At 42.8% G+C, this 15,802-nt stretch overlaps 1 protein-coding gene across 3 annotated transcripts in view; it reads left to right on the top strand.

Annotated features, from left to right (window-relative positions):
• Positions 1 to 15,802, top strand: part of poc1b (POC1 centriolar protein B) — a 47,495-nt gene that overhangs the window by 25,234 nt on the left and 6,459 nt on the right. For 2 of the 3 annotated variants that reach the window (XM_081355523.1, XM_081355522.1), the window contains exons 11-13: positions 4,379 to 4,600; positions 4,965 to 5,056; positions 5,194 to 5,498. In XM_081355523.1, the coding sequence (XP_081211649.1) occupies positions 4,379 to 4,600; positions 4,965 to 5,056; positions 5,194 to 5,251 (372 nt within the window). In that variant the 3' untranslated portion in view covers positions 5,252 to 5,498. Of the gene's footprint in view, positions 1 to 4,378; positions 4,601 to 4,964; positions 5,057 to 5,193; positions 5,499 to 15,802 lie in introns of those variants that run through there. The other variant, XM_081355524.1, reaches the window with a different exon arrangement.

Here is a 15,802-nt window from a genome sequence, read left to right as displayed (position 1 = left end):
AGACAGTAATGCTTATCATTCACAAGTCTATTTGTGTGTGTGTGTGTGTGTGTGTGTGTGTGTGTGTCTGTTTGGATTTAAATAGGCAAATGCTTAAGAGTCTATGATTGGATCATTATTGCAGTGATTATTATGTTTCTAGCATGTTATACATTTGGCAACAGTTCTTCTAACCCTAATTGATGGTGTGTAGCTTTTGATTTATTAAACAACCACGTAAGAAGACACATCATGGCCATATTCCAGGATGACAATATCAAGATGCATCAGGCTCAAATTGTGAAAGAATGGTTAGGAGGAAGCATGAAGATGTGCTGGAGTAGACTTTACTGGTTGCTTGACTCTTGTTATTTCCATCAAGAGGTGCATCAATTTTTGGTCATGATCATGTATTGACAATCCAAGAGTCAAGCACTCTGTAAAGTCTCCTCCAACACATCCCAAAGACTTTCAATGAATTTAAGGTCTGGATTCATGTACAAAAAAATAAATTTCATGCTTAGGGTTAGAAGAACTGATGCCAAACATATAACATGCAATAATAATCACTGCAATAATGATCCAATCATTGACTCTTAAGCATTTGCCCATTTAAATCCAAACAGCGACTTTATATAGATATGGAAGACCATTCATTTAAAAGCAATGAATACTTTTTCAGCATTATTTTAAAAGGTTATGAATCTAAAATTGCTATTTTCTTTTTCCCATTCCCTTTCAGTTGTTTCAGAGTCTCAGTTGAGTCTCAAAATTGAGTCTTATTGAGTTCTGGAGCCAGATACTAGCTTAAACCCCATTATAGCCAGCCTTTAGAAGACACTTCACACAGCAGAAACCAGCCTCTGATCCATAGAAAGACTGTTGAAAGAAAAAGATTTGGAGATATTGGGGTATAAAGAGGCTTGCAGGTCAAAGAGCTAATGCCTCCTTCCTTGATCTCAATAAGGATTTCCTTGTACAAGAGAGCTCACTTTAATGGCATTACATGGCATCCTGTGACAAGGAAATATCTTCTGTCACAAGACCAGATCAGTGAGTGGTTTAGTGGCAGTGAGAAGGGGTGCTTATCTTTTAAAAAAATAAAAATTAACCGTTTTGGGACTTTCAGTGCCTATCCTTGAGGACAAGCATACGCTTCTGCAAATGAAGGACATTTGACATTTCTCGCACTGGCACGGACACATCGTTCTAATATTAGCGCTAATGAGGAGCCGATATTGTTGTGAGGGGGCCGTTGAGAAGGTGTCTTCCCATTTCTTAATGAGTAGACGACCAGACACGATTTCAACGGCTGCTCTGATCTTGTCAAGTATCCAGTCATTATGCTCCATTTCCCAGGTGTTCAATGAGGAACGCAGTGATATTTCAAAGGGTTGTTGGGGGGTTTTCGGTGTTGTTTAGGGAGCTCATAAATATTCCCAATGGCCCAGTGAAGTACCTGCTTAGCGGCCAGCAAGCCTGTTGACATAAATTATATCTGCGCTGGCATAAAGACCCTCGGTCTCAGAGCTGAATGAATATGTTCAAACTGTAATGACCCACCTGTGCCCACTTCAAACTTCAGACTGCAACACTGTGTTGGATTGAACACAACAGTTGTTAATAAGGTGCACGCTCTCAGAACGGTCCAGGAAAGATTGAAGTCAGTTCACATATCGCTTACACTGTCACCAAGGGAACAGAATGAGTGTAACTCTTTGCAAGCAACCCCAGGTACCCCTGTTGTCATGGCAACTGGTGAAGCAATCTAGAAGAGGTCACTCATTCACCCTGCAACACAGGATAGTCTCTTGCCTAACCTGAGCCCATTGAGTAAGAAACACTAGGCCAAATCTGACCTTTCTGCTTTGGTAAGGCAGCGTTATGTGCGATTAGATATGACAGTATGAAATACAAGATAACTCTAATGTTAGAGCTGTTTCTGCTTTGAAAAGGTTGCCTCTGATTTTTCTTAGAAAACCTTAGAAAAGTCAGATAAATAAATTTTCTTATGCAATAAACTATGTATGATTGTGTTTTTTTTGTGAATCGAACGCATACAGCTTACTATTTTAAGACTCGCTGGTTGTACATATTACACTATGTAGTTAAAGATGCACATTATTAGCTTTGTGTGTAGTATTTTATAATAAATAAATAAAGTATTCTTATTAAAAAAAAATTTATTCAACTTTTTTTTTAATAGCACCCTATCGATTTCTAAATGATTGATCTTATTGTCGTGTTCGCAGCGCAGATACTGGGAACGATTTTAGTTCTAGGAAAGACTTTTGGGGAAACTAAACTAGCTCCTTCTTCAGAGTAGGGTCTGTGTAAGTGTAAGTTTATAGCCTATATATTTACTCAACGAACATGGAAATGGTGATAGATGGGACCGACGCCAAAGTATAGGCACTTATCAACCTTTATGCTAAGGAGGAAATCCAACGTGACTTTGAAGGGACCAAGTGAAACATGATTAAATATTTCTGCTCAGCTAACAACATTGAGCATCAACTATATTGGGCAAATGCTATAATACTTTTTTGTGTACCGTTTACTTTCTTTGTTTAACAGTTCTAACTAACACTGTAACGTATTAGGTAGGACTGTTAAACAGATCGTAAACTAATGAAGACAGAATGTGAGCGATGTGTGCTCAGGCTCTGGCTAAGCCGTTCTCAGCACCATCAAAATAAAAGTCTGCTGCATCTTCAAAATCAAAGAGGCAGGACATAAGTGATGGCTTATATGACTTGAAAGTTCCAACTGGCGGTGCAAATGCAACCAGGAAAATGGTCCTAGGGGAACATTTAGTTCTAGGGGGACTGCTTTGGTAGCTAGTTCCTGTAACTTAGTTTCTATAACTACCCGGTGCAAAGGCCCCTCTTTAGAGGAATCTGAGCTGGAACTTTTTTCCTGGTTTGAACCGTTATGTCATGCATACATGTAGACCCCTTGCCTTACCTCAGTCATTTTCACAAATGAGACACTGCTACTAGCACAGACGGCATTTTCCAAGGGCTGTTTTCCACTAGGATAGAGAAACTAAACACACACGGAAGAAGATACTAGGTTTGGAGCGTAGCATGATCGAGGTCTGAGCGTGAAGCGTATAAATGAGGCTAGCAGATGTTTTCCAGATGTGGCTGGTGGGTGCCGGAGGACCCCAGAACCAACCCTTCAACACACTGACAGCTTTGTTCACCTCCTACCCTCCCTTCCTAGGCCGTGATGCTGTCTCTCAGGCCTGAGCTTTGAAGTCAGGACGCTGCACAGGAAGTAAGGGTCTGCAATCGATTTTCTTCCTGCATTAGGGCAGGAATGTATGACCCTCCCCTCCTCCTCCTCGCTTTGTCTCTCTGTTCTGTTCAAGATTTTGGTTGTATGCATGATAGGGTCAGAGGCCCACGTTCTGATTTCTGTTTCTATCATGTATTGTTAGCAAAAAGATGACTGTGATGTGGTGCATTTTTTCCACGTTCAACTAATTTGTCTACGACAATGAACCTGAAAATTTAAATCATTTACTCAACCTCATTTCATTCCAAACCTGTATGATAAAAAAAAAAAGTATCTGTGTAATACAAAAGAAGAAATGAAAACATTGTTAGTGATGCACCGTTCTGGATGAAAACATTTTTTAGGGCCAAAATCAATGACCAACGCTGATGTTTAATTAGCGAAAAAGTATAATAGCATTTGCCGTGTGGCCAATGTTGCTAGCTGAGCAGAAAAAACTTTGTTTTGCTTGGTTCCTTCAAAATAGTGTTGGATTTCCTCAGTGGTCGTCTGTCCTTCTGTTCTATTGCTCTGTTTTCCATGTTCGTGGAGTAAATAATGCCATAAACTGTGTGTTTACATGTCTTTTTAAAAATGGCGGGTGCCAGTGTTTTGCATGCATTTGGCCAATCAGCGTACACCTACATCACTGGTAGTTCATATTGTGCTGGGTTAGACCCTACTCTGAAGTAGGACCTAATTTAGTACCCCAAAAAGGAGTTCCTATATCTAAAATCACTCCCAGTTCCTGCGGTGCGAACATGCCAAAAACACCATTATTTATAGGAACTATGAAAAGGTTCCTCTGGTGCAAAATCCCCTTATGAAAGTGAATAGGGATTGTTTCTTTCAAGCTCCAAAAATAAAAAAAGGACCATAAAAGTAGTCTTTGTGAAGTCTTATGAAGCCATAAAATAGCTCTGAGTGAGGAAAAGACCAAAATGTTATCTACTTTTATGTTGTTTGTTGATTGTTTCATTGGAAATAAGCACCTGGTACATTCTGCTAAACATCCCTTTTGTGTTCTGCATAAGACAGAAAGTCAAACAGGTTTGGAATGATATAAGGGTGAAAAAATGATAACAGAACTTTTCATTTTGGTTTCCTAATTCCTCAGGATGTAAGGAGCCATGATATTGGCACAAGCAGCAGAGATCAGCACATCTCAGGTCGTGACTCAGGTCCAGCTCGTACTCATAATCGACCCAGAGAAAGGGAGGATGAAGAAGAAAGGTTTCCTGGTGGCATGACGGCATCTGCAGCGGAGCACTCGGGTATCCCATCAAACCTTACTAGCACTCTGGAGAACATTGTGCAGCAGTTGGACATCCTGACCCAGGTGAACTGCTTTTAGGTCATCTAAGTCTGTTGAATAGTGCTATTTTGTCTAGATCTACCCAGCAAATCAGCTTGTTTTTCCTAGTCAAATCTGAAATTTGTTTAAAGATAAGGTCATATTTACTGTTGTTTGACCATTTTTGCGGGTAAAATCAAGTCATTTCATTAGGAATCCATGCAATGGGGAATTTCGTGTGAGGGTGAAAGATTTCCTCTTGCAGAAGTTGGTCAGGCAAATTTGCTGTGTTGCCTAAGTGACTTCTGTGTGAGCTGTGATTCATAAATAGCTACACTAATGGCAATAGACCCTTTTTGTCTATGAAATGTCGCTAATGTGATCGTGCCTATTGGTTTTCATATCTCAGACCGTTGCTGTCCTCGAGGAGCGTCTTACGCTGACCGAAGACAAACTGAGGACATGCCTGGACAACCAGGTCCTGCTTTTGCAACAGACACAGTAAGTAGACCGATCTGACGAGGAAACCGAGGGATCCTCTGTGTGAGGGATACCCAACCCGAGTGGTCCTCACTTCAATGGTAACTTCCTCTGGCCTGCAGAGGGGGACCAAATCCCTTATTCTTTTTTCATTTTAGCTTAAAGACATCCAGCTGTGTCATTCCAAATGAGGACATTGGACTTAACAATGAGTAAAAAAGGACACAAGATGAAAAGACTGAAAGGATCGTACAGCAGTCTCACCCCAAAAAATGTCATGTTAAGTGGACAGCTGCAGCTAAGACAACATCCCAGTCATGTTTTGACAGCAGCGAGGGAAGAGACTGAAAGAATAGACATACATGCACAGATTTTTACTGTATCCAAAGCGGTTTGTGTCTGCTGCATGTATTATGTAAATATAAACCATTATGAATGAATTAAAGCACGAGTCTTTGATGCGATTGTGTCCCAGGCAGCATGAATGGCTTGTGCATGTGTATGTAAGAGAGAGAGATTGAGTAAGTGTCCTCAGAGACACTCGCAGTCTTGTTTACTCTTTCTCAATCAGCCGCAGCCTTGTGGCTTTCCTCTGGCTGGTGGTCAGACGGAAGCTGGAAGCCAATCGACAGAAGGCCAAGCGGTGCTTGTTTGCTTTGTGTACCGCATCCGTCTGTGTGCAGCAGCTCTGCTTAAGTCTTCACAACAGTCTTACATAAAAACAATGCATCCAACAGCAGTGAAAACAAATCATGAAATTATTGATTGGGACACGTGTCCGATCTGCATCATGCGCTTCAGATCTTAAAGTGACAGCAGCCTAATAAACCTGTGGCTGTGATGTCTTTCATTTATGTAAATCAAAGAACAAAAGACAGAGAAAATCACTCACTGCTCATTTTTAGCTTTAATAAGGATTAATCTCTTTTTAAATTGTGAAGTGCTTGATAACTTAATAATATTCTACATTATAGTTTTTAATATATTTTTATATTGTAATCATTTCATAGTTAATCTCCAAATTAATGTTAGGTGTGATTAATCACGATTAATTACAGAAAAATGATCGATTGACAGCGCTAGTTTATATATTCTCTTAATAATTTGTCATATACACAACAAAAACAATCCAGCATGTGACTTCTTGTTACTGCAAAATCCAACCAAACATCTCTCCAACTACTTCCTGTGCAGCGCACAGACAGCAGGTGTGCGTGTGACCTCTCTGTGCACAACACGAGTCCCTTGTCTCCGGTGGGGCCCTGAAAAAGGGCTAGAGCAACCAACTTACGAATGAAGAACAAAGGGAAGAGAATGGAAATGTACGCATGTGTGCCTGTGTAAAAGTGGTTTTGTGTGGCTGTCTACTCAAGCACGTGTCTGTGTGCTTATGGATTTGTGCACATGCACGTTCTTGAAAGACCCACATATGGTAAAGTGGTTGCCTGCTTATGAGGCAAGGGAAGGTAAACATTATCCCCCCCACAGACATCAGAGGACGAGTTCTTCCTTATGTTAGCCAGGACTGGCTGGTGTTGAATCAGAGCACTTTTAGGAAATTCCCTCTGACCTTCTGCTCTAGGGAAGAACAGATAAAGATAGAGGAATGGAAAAGAGGTCGCTCGTATTGTTTCTGCAGTGCCACCTGCACAGAATAGACCTGCTCCATTTTTTATTTTATTTTTAGATTAGGGGAACGTCTGTTTGAGAGGTTTTCTCTTTCAACAAATATAAATGGAGCGGAAAGTTTAAAGATAGGTATACACCTGTTGTGGGTCGGAGATCTTGAAGTTTCCGAACTGGTGAGAGAAACCCTGGTTTGAGCAATATAGGATGAGAGAAAACACATTGCTGTCGGACAGTGTATTAAAACTACTTGAAATTTGAGGAGCAGAACTAAATGCAGCTTCCAAGCATTTTGATCTATAAGACTGAATTGGATTCATTTGTTTTAATCTCGTCTTGTCATAAATCCATCATGCACGTTTCTTGAGATCTGTGGCTCACACTATGACCTTTGAATCATATGTTCCTATTCACATCTGTGTTTTAAAATATCCTCACACCTGGTTTATTGAGCGGGGTGTTTTCCAAATCCAGGTGGCTTCACCCCAGTTTTGATTATTTTTGGCTAGTACATAAACTTTTTGAAATGCTTATTGTTCTCTAAAATGACTACAGACATCAAAACAAAAGACAAAAAAGTAAAACAAAGTTGTTTTGAATTTTAATCAACTTTTTATACATATAGCATGTCACACTTCTTGATGTCATGTTTATTATTAATTATATATTTCAATATTACTTGCAAATTTTTAATACTTTTCTAAATAAATTTGGAATAATTTGTAATATTTCTAATAATAATAATGATATTTGAATATTTAAAAGGCTGTGTGGTATTTGCACTATTTTTATCACAGCTGATGGAATCTGTGTTGCGTTTCTGAAAATTTGCAATGGAAATTAGGACAAAAATAATGAATGAAAAACAATCGCTTGGGTTAACACAGACTCTCAAAGTGTTAAATCTCCTTAAGAGAGGTATTGTAAAAGGTGTGAAGGGTTAATAACCCCCCCACCCAGATACTTCCTCCTTGGCTTTTCCTCAAAACCTTAGAACAAGTCTCCGAAAACCCCCTGTGCTCTTATCTCAAACTGTTTTTTTTTAAAACCCTATTTCTTTTGAAGTCACACATTTGCACTGCCTGTAGCAAATCCTTTGGCTCCAAGTGTTTTAGTTTTCTTTGATTGAATAACACAAGGAACCTGATGTGTTTTCCGAAGAGAGATGCCAAGTTCAAAGGACACAGAGGTGTGTTGATTACAACAGCTGCGCTTAATAAAATCTTGGAACATGAAAAGAGAAAGTTTATTTTTATTTCACACCAAAAATGAATTTTTGTTGTTGTTGTGGACTTGTGTTTTACATTAAAGTGATCAGTAGTGATGTTCTACATATACCCCTTTTCCACCAACAAGAACCGGGTGCTGGTTCAGAGCCAGAGCCAGAGCTGGTTCAGAGTTGGTTCGACTGACGAGCTTACTAAGAACCGGTTTGCCTTTCCACCGGCTAGAGAGCCACAACAGAGCCAGATCTTACGTCACTGTATACGTCTCATGTTGCCCAGCAACCGCTAGTGCGGTAGCGCCAAACACAAACACGGCAGGCTTGTTCGAGATGCATCGGCTTCTCGCAGATCGATCGCCGCATGACATCAAAGCACTGCGATAGCGATCTAAAAGCACAAGGAGTCGTATGCTCTCCAAACACTCCCGCAGCTCCGATCGGTCCTTGCCGCTCCGATGCATCTCGAACAAGCCATCAACAATAACGGACGTTGCAATACTATGGATGCTCATGGGTTTGCAAAAATACATCGGAATCCAACGCGTTCGTGCAGCTCGCCGTAACTTACATAGACGAATATTATAATCGAGCTGCTATTAGCTCGACTAGCTGCTATTTAAAAATGGCGGTCACAAGTTTCTATTCGTCTTGTTGGTCACGGTAACCCCGCCCCCAGCCCCTGACGCAAGCGGTTCTTTCTTGGCTCCGTTCTAGACCCTGCAATGATTTGGTGCTACTTAAGAACCAGTTTTACTGGTTCGGAGCTGGTGCTTTGGCGGTGGAAAAACAAAGAACCGATTTGAAACTAGGCTCTGGCTCCGAACCAGCACCAGCTCTGCCTTGGTGGAAAAGGGGTAATATTGTTATGTCTGTCGTTTTGCTTTTTAAACTGCTTTACCTTGATAGGTTATTCACCCGGGAATGCCATTTGTGTGGGAAAACTCAGCAATGTTGGTGAGCTTTTACACCATTTGTCATGATTTTCAAAACACTGATTCTGTTTCCTCTCACTTCTGAAACTACCCTATATTCTTTGTTTTGCTTATATTTCACAAAGTCTAGAAAATAGTAGGGAGGTTAAGTGACTTTTGACTTCAAGTCATGATGCAAAGGTCCCCTTTGGTATGGAAGTACCTTAGGGCCATAGAAATAAATTTATCCTAAGACACACGTGAGATCACATTTTGTATCTTATATACGCACATTTTTTAAAAATGGCCGCCGACCATACTTGAGAGGCCCATATCTTTGCTTCTGTTATAGCTATAATGACAAATTTGGTATCAACGTGTACATTTTTGGGGTCAAGGAGTCCAATAAAATAGGTTCCAAGACTAAAAAACAATAATGTTGTCCTTACCATGACAATTGGAGGTGAAGTATGCAATTTTTTATTAAAAAACACATACCAAACACACAGTGTTTCGTGGGAGGTGGGAGGTTTTTTCCTAAAATGTTCGATTTTGACATCTTAATTTCAAAAGGCTATATCTTAAAAGTGATAAAAGATAGAGACTTTCTGTAAATTAGAGAAATATTAAGGATGACCCAAAGTTTATGTAGGGATTACATTTCCCCATCTAATTTGCATATTATGACGTCATTATGGTGGCGGCCATCTTGGATTATAGAATGTTCATGAAAAGTCACGTTTAAATGATAAAATGATCAAATGCAGCACTTCTTTCCCCCCAAAATGTCCCTCACCTTCTGTATGCTATATTGCACAATACTGAATGCTCAGGTAAATAGTAAGTAGTAAACAAACTGTGTAAATCATTACTAATAAATGGTAGAAACAAACCGAATGCAAGTAGCGGTTGGCCTTTTGCTGTAGAGATTTTCTATTTACTACATATAGTAAATCATCCTCATTGGCCAAGTACTCAAAAGCCGGCATTCCCATCAGCTTGCGATAGACTATGCATAATAGCCCCTCTGCCCAGTGTCACACCGTCTCTGCTCCTGCTGGGAGCAGCGCGGCCAGATCTGCCTCGCGCACGCGCCGAGTGTGCACAGCTCGGACTACTGTCATTGTCATTGCGACTCCCCACCCTGCCTCCACGTTGCCCCCTAACTGTCCTATGAATACTTCGACCTCGTCTAACATACCCAGTGGCATTAGACAAACAAAGTCTCCACCACAATACTGTCGCCACGATTGTGGAGAGGCACACACAGTAAAAATCTCGCGCCTCGTTCCCCACAACACTAACACGCCTGCTAACTTCGCGATGAACACTCCGACCCCGAGAAACATTTTTCCCACCACTGACATTGGGTAAAGGACCATCTAAATTGGGCAAAGGATTCACCGTTTGTGCTTGGTGTAGGGCTATACTTTCACTTTCAGAATCAGGCAGATATTCCCCTTCATAATCAGGGTCCACGAATAGAAGACCCAACACTTCATTGCGGGTAAGCTTTATTGATGCCATTAGATATAATAATAATAATAATAATAATAATAATAATAATAATAATGTAATGCAAATACTCGCTGACGTTGACAATATTGCTCTGATAAAATGGCTCACTCGCACACTAGCTCCGCTTTTGTTCGCACTGATTCAATGCACTCTAGCTCGAAGATTTTGTATAGAAGCATGACGTTTTTTTGAGTCGCGGATGAAGTATGACATGTCTGCCATCTAATGGAGGGTAGGTTGAACGAAATTTGACACCCTATTTGACAAAATCGGACGTTTTATTCAGTGGACTGCCTGAGGTGGGACCACGACACCAATCTGCTCCTAGTGACTGATCACTGAATTCGCTATATCTATGCTAAATGTTTTCAAGTGGTCATATGACACACATTCCTCTTTTATGCATGGCCTCCACCAGATATCTACTACCACTTTGCTGGTGTAGTTTCATTGCCAGATATAGCGAAGCTGGTGTTTCCCTCTCTCTTATGTGACGAGGAACACTGCCATGTTTCTTGGATCTGCATCTTACAGAGTTGAAAATTATTTGCTGCCCAATGGATGTTGCAGCCTGGAACTTCTCAGGTCCAGGAGGTGGCTGATCAATACCTGATCCATCAAGAAGCATGTGTAAGAACGATCTCAGCATGGGAGGGATAGAATCAGCTTCACAGGAAGTTGAGAAGGCACCTGTAAAAGCATGCTTCATGGGGAGATACTCTTGCCGAAGGATTTTGGCTGCTTTGAAGATGATGGAGACATCGGTAGAAGTGTTGTTTTTCATGTTAGCAACAGCTTTGCTCAGGTCATCATCAAATACAATGGACCAGACACGATTTATTTGTACTGATCTGATGTCAGGAATCAGGCGTTCAATATCCTTCCGAAGGCGTGTGGTGTTGCATTTGATGTTTGGAAATCCAAGATCAGCAATGCGCTCGTCATAGAGGGCTGTCAAGTCAGACATTGCCAGTGATTCCCCTGAGCAACGATAGTCCTCGATGTATTCGAGCAACTCATTGAGGACATGTGCTCTGATGACCTGAGTTGCATTACTTTCAGTTGAGTCACATCCAACAGTTTCTGCTTTTCTATAGAGCCTAGTCAGGCATGGACGATGATAAACAGCATTAATAGCAACCATGTCACCAGCAGCTAGTTCAGCCAATAGATGCCGGTCACCCACCACCTGAGCACATTCTTTCACTTTTCTATCCAAGCCAAGGGTGGCAGCCCTCCTCAGTTCCTTTTTTTTGCCCACTTCACCACAGAAGAGACACAGTTTATCAAATGGTTCACATGATGATGTTGAAGGTCTGGGTAAAGCGAGTGTGGTGGACTTGTCACTCATGCGCCATGTTTTTACTGGACTCACAGACTCTTCATGCTTTTTTCTTTTTCTTGCTCTCTCAACTTTTTGTTTATCAATCGCATTTCTGCAGCTTTTGTGCCACACCATAGGATTTTGAATCATCAGCTGAACTACATCCTGACTACCACCACTAATGTCCACCATAAACTCAGGCAGATCCCCTAATGCCTTCAGCTCCTGGATGTTATCTAAAGCTTCTTTGTAACATGATTGCAATCTTTCAGGATTGTTTCTCAGTTTGAATGATGAAGAGGGATCTATCCATCCATCCATCCATCCATCCATCTTCTTCCGCTTATCCGGGGCCGGGTCGCGGGGGCAGCAGTCTAAGCAGAGATGCCCAGACTTCCCTCTCCCTAGACACTTCCTTCCGAGCTTCTCACCCTATCTCTAAGGGATCGCCCAGCCACCCTGCGGAGAAAGCTCATTTCGGCCGCCTGTATCTAGGATCTTGTCCTTTCGGTCATGACCAAAAGCTCATAACCATAGGTGAGAATAGGAACGTAGATTGACCGGTAAATCGAGAGCTTCGCCTTGCGGCTCAGCTCTTTCTTCACCATGACAGACCAGTACATCGACCGCATTACTGCAAAAGCTGCACCGATCCGTCTGTCAATCTCCCGTTCCATCCTTCCCTCACTCGTGAACAAAACCCCAAGATACTTAAACTCCTCCACTTGAGGAAGGAACTCTCCACCAAGTCACCCTTTTCTGGCCTCGGATTTGGAGGTGTTGATTCTCATCCCAGCCGCTTCACACTCGGCTGCAAACCGTCCCAGTGCATGCTGAAGGTCCTGGTTTGATGAGGCCAACACGACAACATCATCTGCAAAGAGCAGAGACGAAATCGTGTTGTCACCAAACCTGACACCCTCCGGCCCCTGGCTGCGCCTAGAAATTCTGTCCATAAAAATTATGAACAGAACCGGAGACAAAGGGCAGCCCTGCTGGAGTCCAAAATGCACCGGGAGTCCCGCAAGCCAACCAGGCCCGATAGGACTCCTTCTTCAGCTTGACGGCATCCCTTACTTCCGGTGTCCACCACCGGGTTCGGGGATTGCCGCCTCGACAGGCACCTGAGACCTTACGGCCACAGCTCCGAGCGACCGCTTCGACAATGGAGGTGGAGAACATGGTCCACTCGGACTCAATATCTCCAGCCTCCCTCGGGATCCGGTCGAAGCTCCACCGGAGGTGGGAGTTGAAGATCTCTCTGACAGGAGACTCGGTCAAACGTTCCCAGCAGACCCTCACAGTACGCTTGGGTCTGTCGAGTCTGTCCAGCTTCCTCCCCTGCCATCGGATCCAACTCACCACCAGGTGGTGATCAGTTGACAGCTCCACCCCTCTCTTTACCCTCTCTTGGAGTGCCCAAGACATACGGCCGTAGGTAAGATGAAACGACCACAAAGTCGATCATCGACCTACGGCCTAGGGTGTCCTGGTGCCACGTGTACTGATGGACACCCTTATGCTTGAACATGGTGTTCGTTATGGACAAACTGTAACTAGCACAGAAGTCCAATAACTGAACACTGCTCGGGTTCAGATCAGGGGGGCCGTTCCTCCCAATCACGCCACTCCAGGTGTCACTGCCACTGCCCACGTGGGCATTGAAGTCCCCCAGTAGAACGACGGAGTCCCCAGTTGGAGCACTTTCCAGCACCCCTCCCAGAGACCCAAAGAAGGCCGGGTACTCTGCACTGCCGTTTGGCCCGTAGGCACACACGACAGTGAGAGACCTATCCCCGACCCGAAGGCGCAGGGAAACGACCCTCTCGTTCACCGGGGTGAACTCCAACACATGGCGGCTGAGCTGGGGGTCTATAAGCAAACCTACACCAGCCCGCCACCTCTCACCATGGGCAACTCCAGAGTGGTGAAGAGTCCATCCTCTCTCGAGGAGTGTGGTTCCAGAGCCCAAGCCGTGCGTAGAGGTGATCCCGACTATCTCTAGTCGGAACCTCTCAACCTCACGCACAATCTCAGGCTCCTTCCCCGCCAGTGAGGTGACGTTCCACGTCCCTAGAGCTAGCTTCCGTGTCCAGGGATCGGGTTGTCGAGGCCCCCGCCTTCGACTGCCGCCCGATCCTCTCAGCACTGACCCCCTTACGGTCCCTCCTGCAGGTGGTGAGCCCATGAGAAGGCGGCCCCACGTCGCTCCTTCGGGTTGAGCCCGGCCGAACCCCGTGGGGGGAGGCCCGGCCACCAGGCGCTCGCATACAAGCCCCAACCCCGGGCCTGGCTCCAGGGTGGGGCCCCCGCTGCGCCATACCGTGCGACGTCACGGTCCTCGGTTTAAGAGTGATCTTTTTTCAATCTTTAGGGCGGACTGACATAGGAAGCATAAACTCCAGTCACGGCATTCCATTATGGCTTATCTGAAAAAAGAAATGAAGTTGCTTTAACATCATAAGAGAGATAATATGAGCATTAACAAGCATTCGCAAAAGTAAAAAATATCAAATAATGAAGCTAGCTAACTAGCTAGCAACATGTAGGCTATGTGCTTGCTTCAATAAAAATGACACTAACTAGTCACTAGCTAGTTATGATGAAGCTAACTAGTTACTAGCGACCTAGTTATAATGAAGCTAACTAGTTACTAGCTAGCTAGTTACTAGTTATCTAACATTAAAAACATTTTTCTATTTAATGAGGAAGTCATACGAACCTCAAAGTGTTAACCTGTCACCTCTGACCTTCAACAGCTGTCACAGCTCCTGGTGCAGATGGGATGTGTTGTTGCAGGAACTGATTTGCTATAGGCTACTCCTGACTGGTCGAAATCTCATGCTACTTAGGACAAATGTAATGTACAGAAGTAGCTGCACTGCTTAAATACAAAATTAAAGTTTTTTAAGGAAAAGATAAGTAAAGTCACTCTGATGACACAATTTTTATGTGAAATGTGCATATTTACCCCCAATTGTCATGGTATGGGGAAAATTTTAGTTTTTTTAAACTTGAAACCAATTTTATTGGATTCCTTGACCCCAAAAATGTACACTTTGACACCAAATTTGTCATTATAGTGATAACAAAAGCAAAGATATGGGCTCTAGAGTATTTTCGCCGCATTTGCAGGCCATTTTTGAAAAAACCTGTTTATTTCTGATACAAAGTGTGATCTCACTTGTGTCTTAGGATAAATTTATTTGTATGACCCTAAGGTACTTCCATACCAAAGACGACCTTTGCATCATGACTTGAAGTCAAAGGCCTATTTTTTGGGCTTAACCTCCCTACTAAAAGGGCCTTTCCTGTAAAGTCTCATGAGTTTCCGGTTTTCATAGATATCAGTTTTTTCTTTCCTGTGTCCATTCAGCTGGAGGAGGAAATGTGGGAACAGGCTGTCCCTGCCGCTGATAAGGACTTACGGAACTTCCCACCTTCCACATATGGGACCGGTCCTTTAACTGGAAAGAGGTGCTACCAGGGGTCATTGCAAAAGCTAGAACATCCGTCCTGTCTCCCCACAACCGGTTTGAGAAATCTGACCTTGTCAAAACATATTTACTTTGTACTGTAGAAATGAAAAGAGGAACAGAACTTCCTTTTTATTTGTACACCTATCTCATTAGTATGAATTCTGGTGCTGTATTCATTTAACAGACAAACATTTCTTTTATTTCTTTTATTTAAGTTAAAGGCAGGGTAGGTGATTTGTTCTAGAAAATCTGTCTGTGGAAGGCGTAGGACCATAAACTGTCCGTCTAATAATTGCATTAGGTCCGAATGCAATGGTACGATTGTCCTACCAGCCACTTGTCATCAGCACGTTTCATGTATTTAGTTAGACAGACGTCAGTCACAGAGCACCGCAAACGAAACAGCAGCCACATTTTACAGTTCCTCCTAAACCAAAACCATGAGCTTATAGTGCATTCACGCCATAACTGGAGCCATAGATGGAAACTTGTAACGTTATACTCGGAGCGGTTTGCGATTCGAATTTATGTTTAAATTGCAACACTATCAACACCTAAATGAATCTGCAGCAGTCAGGTGGTACAGGTCAGCGCTTTTTAAAGGTATAGCGGAGGATCTTTCCGAATTTTAGATAAGACCCGCCCTCTCCACTTTTTGAAAAGTTTGATTGATTCACTAGAATG

The sequence above is a fragment of the Scardinius erythrophthalmus genome, assembly GCF_964197995.2.
Source record: "Scardinius erythrophthalmus genome assembly, chromosome: 24".
Classification (NCBI taxonomy): domain Eukaryota; kingdom Metazoa; phylum Chordata; class Actinopteri; order Cypriniformes; family Leuciscidae; genus Scardinius; species Scardinius erythrophthalmus.
This window is presented reverse-complemented; position numbering and strand designations above follow the sequence as displayed.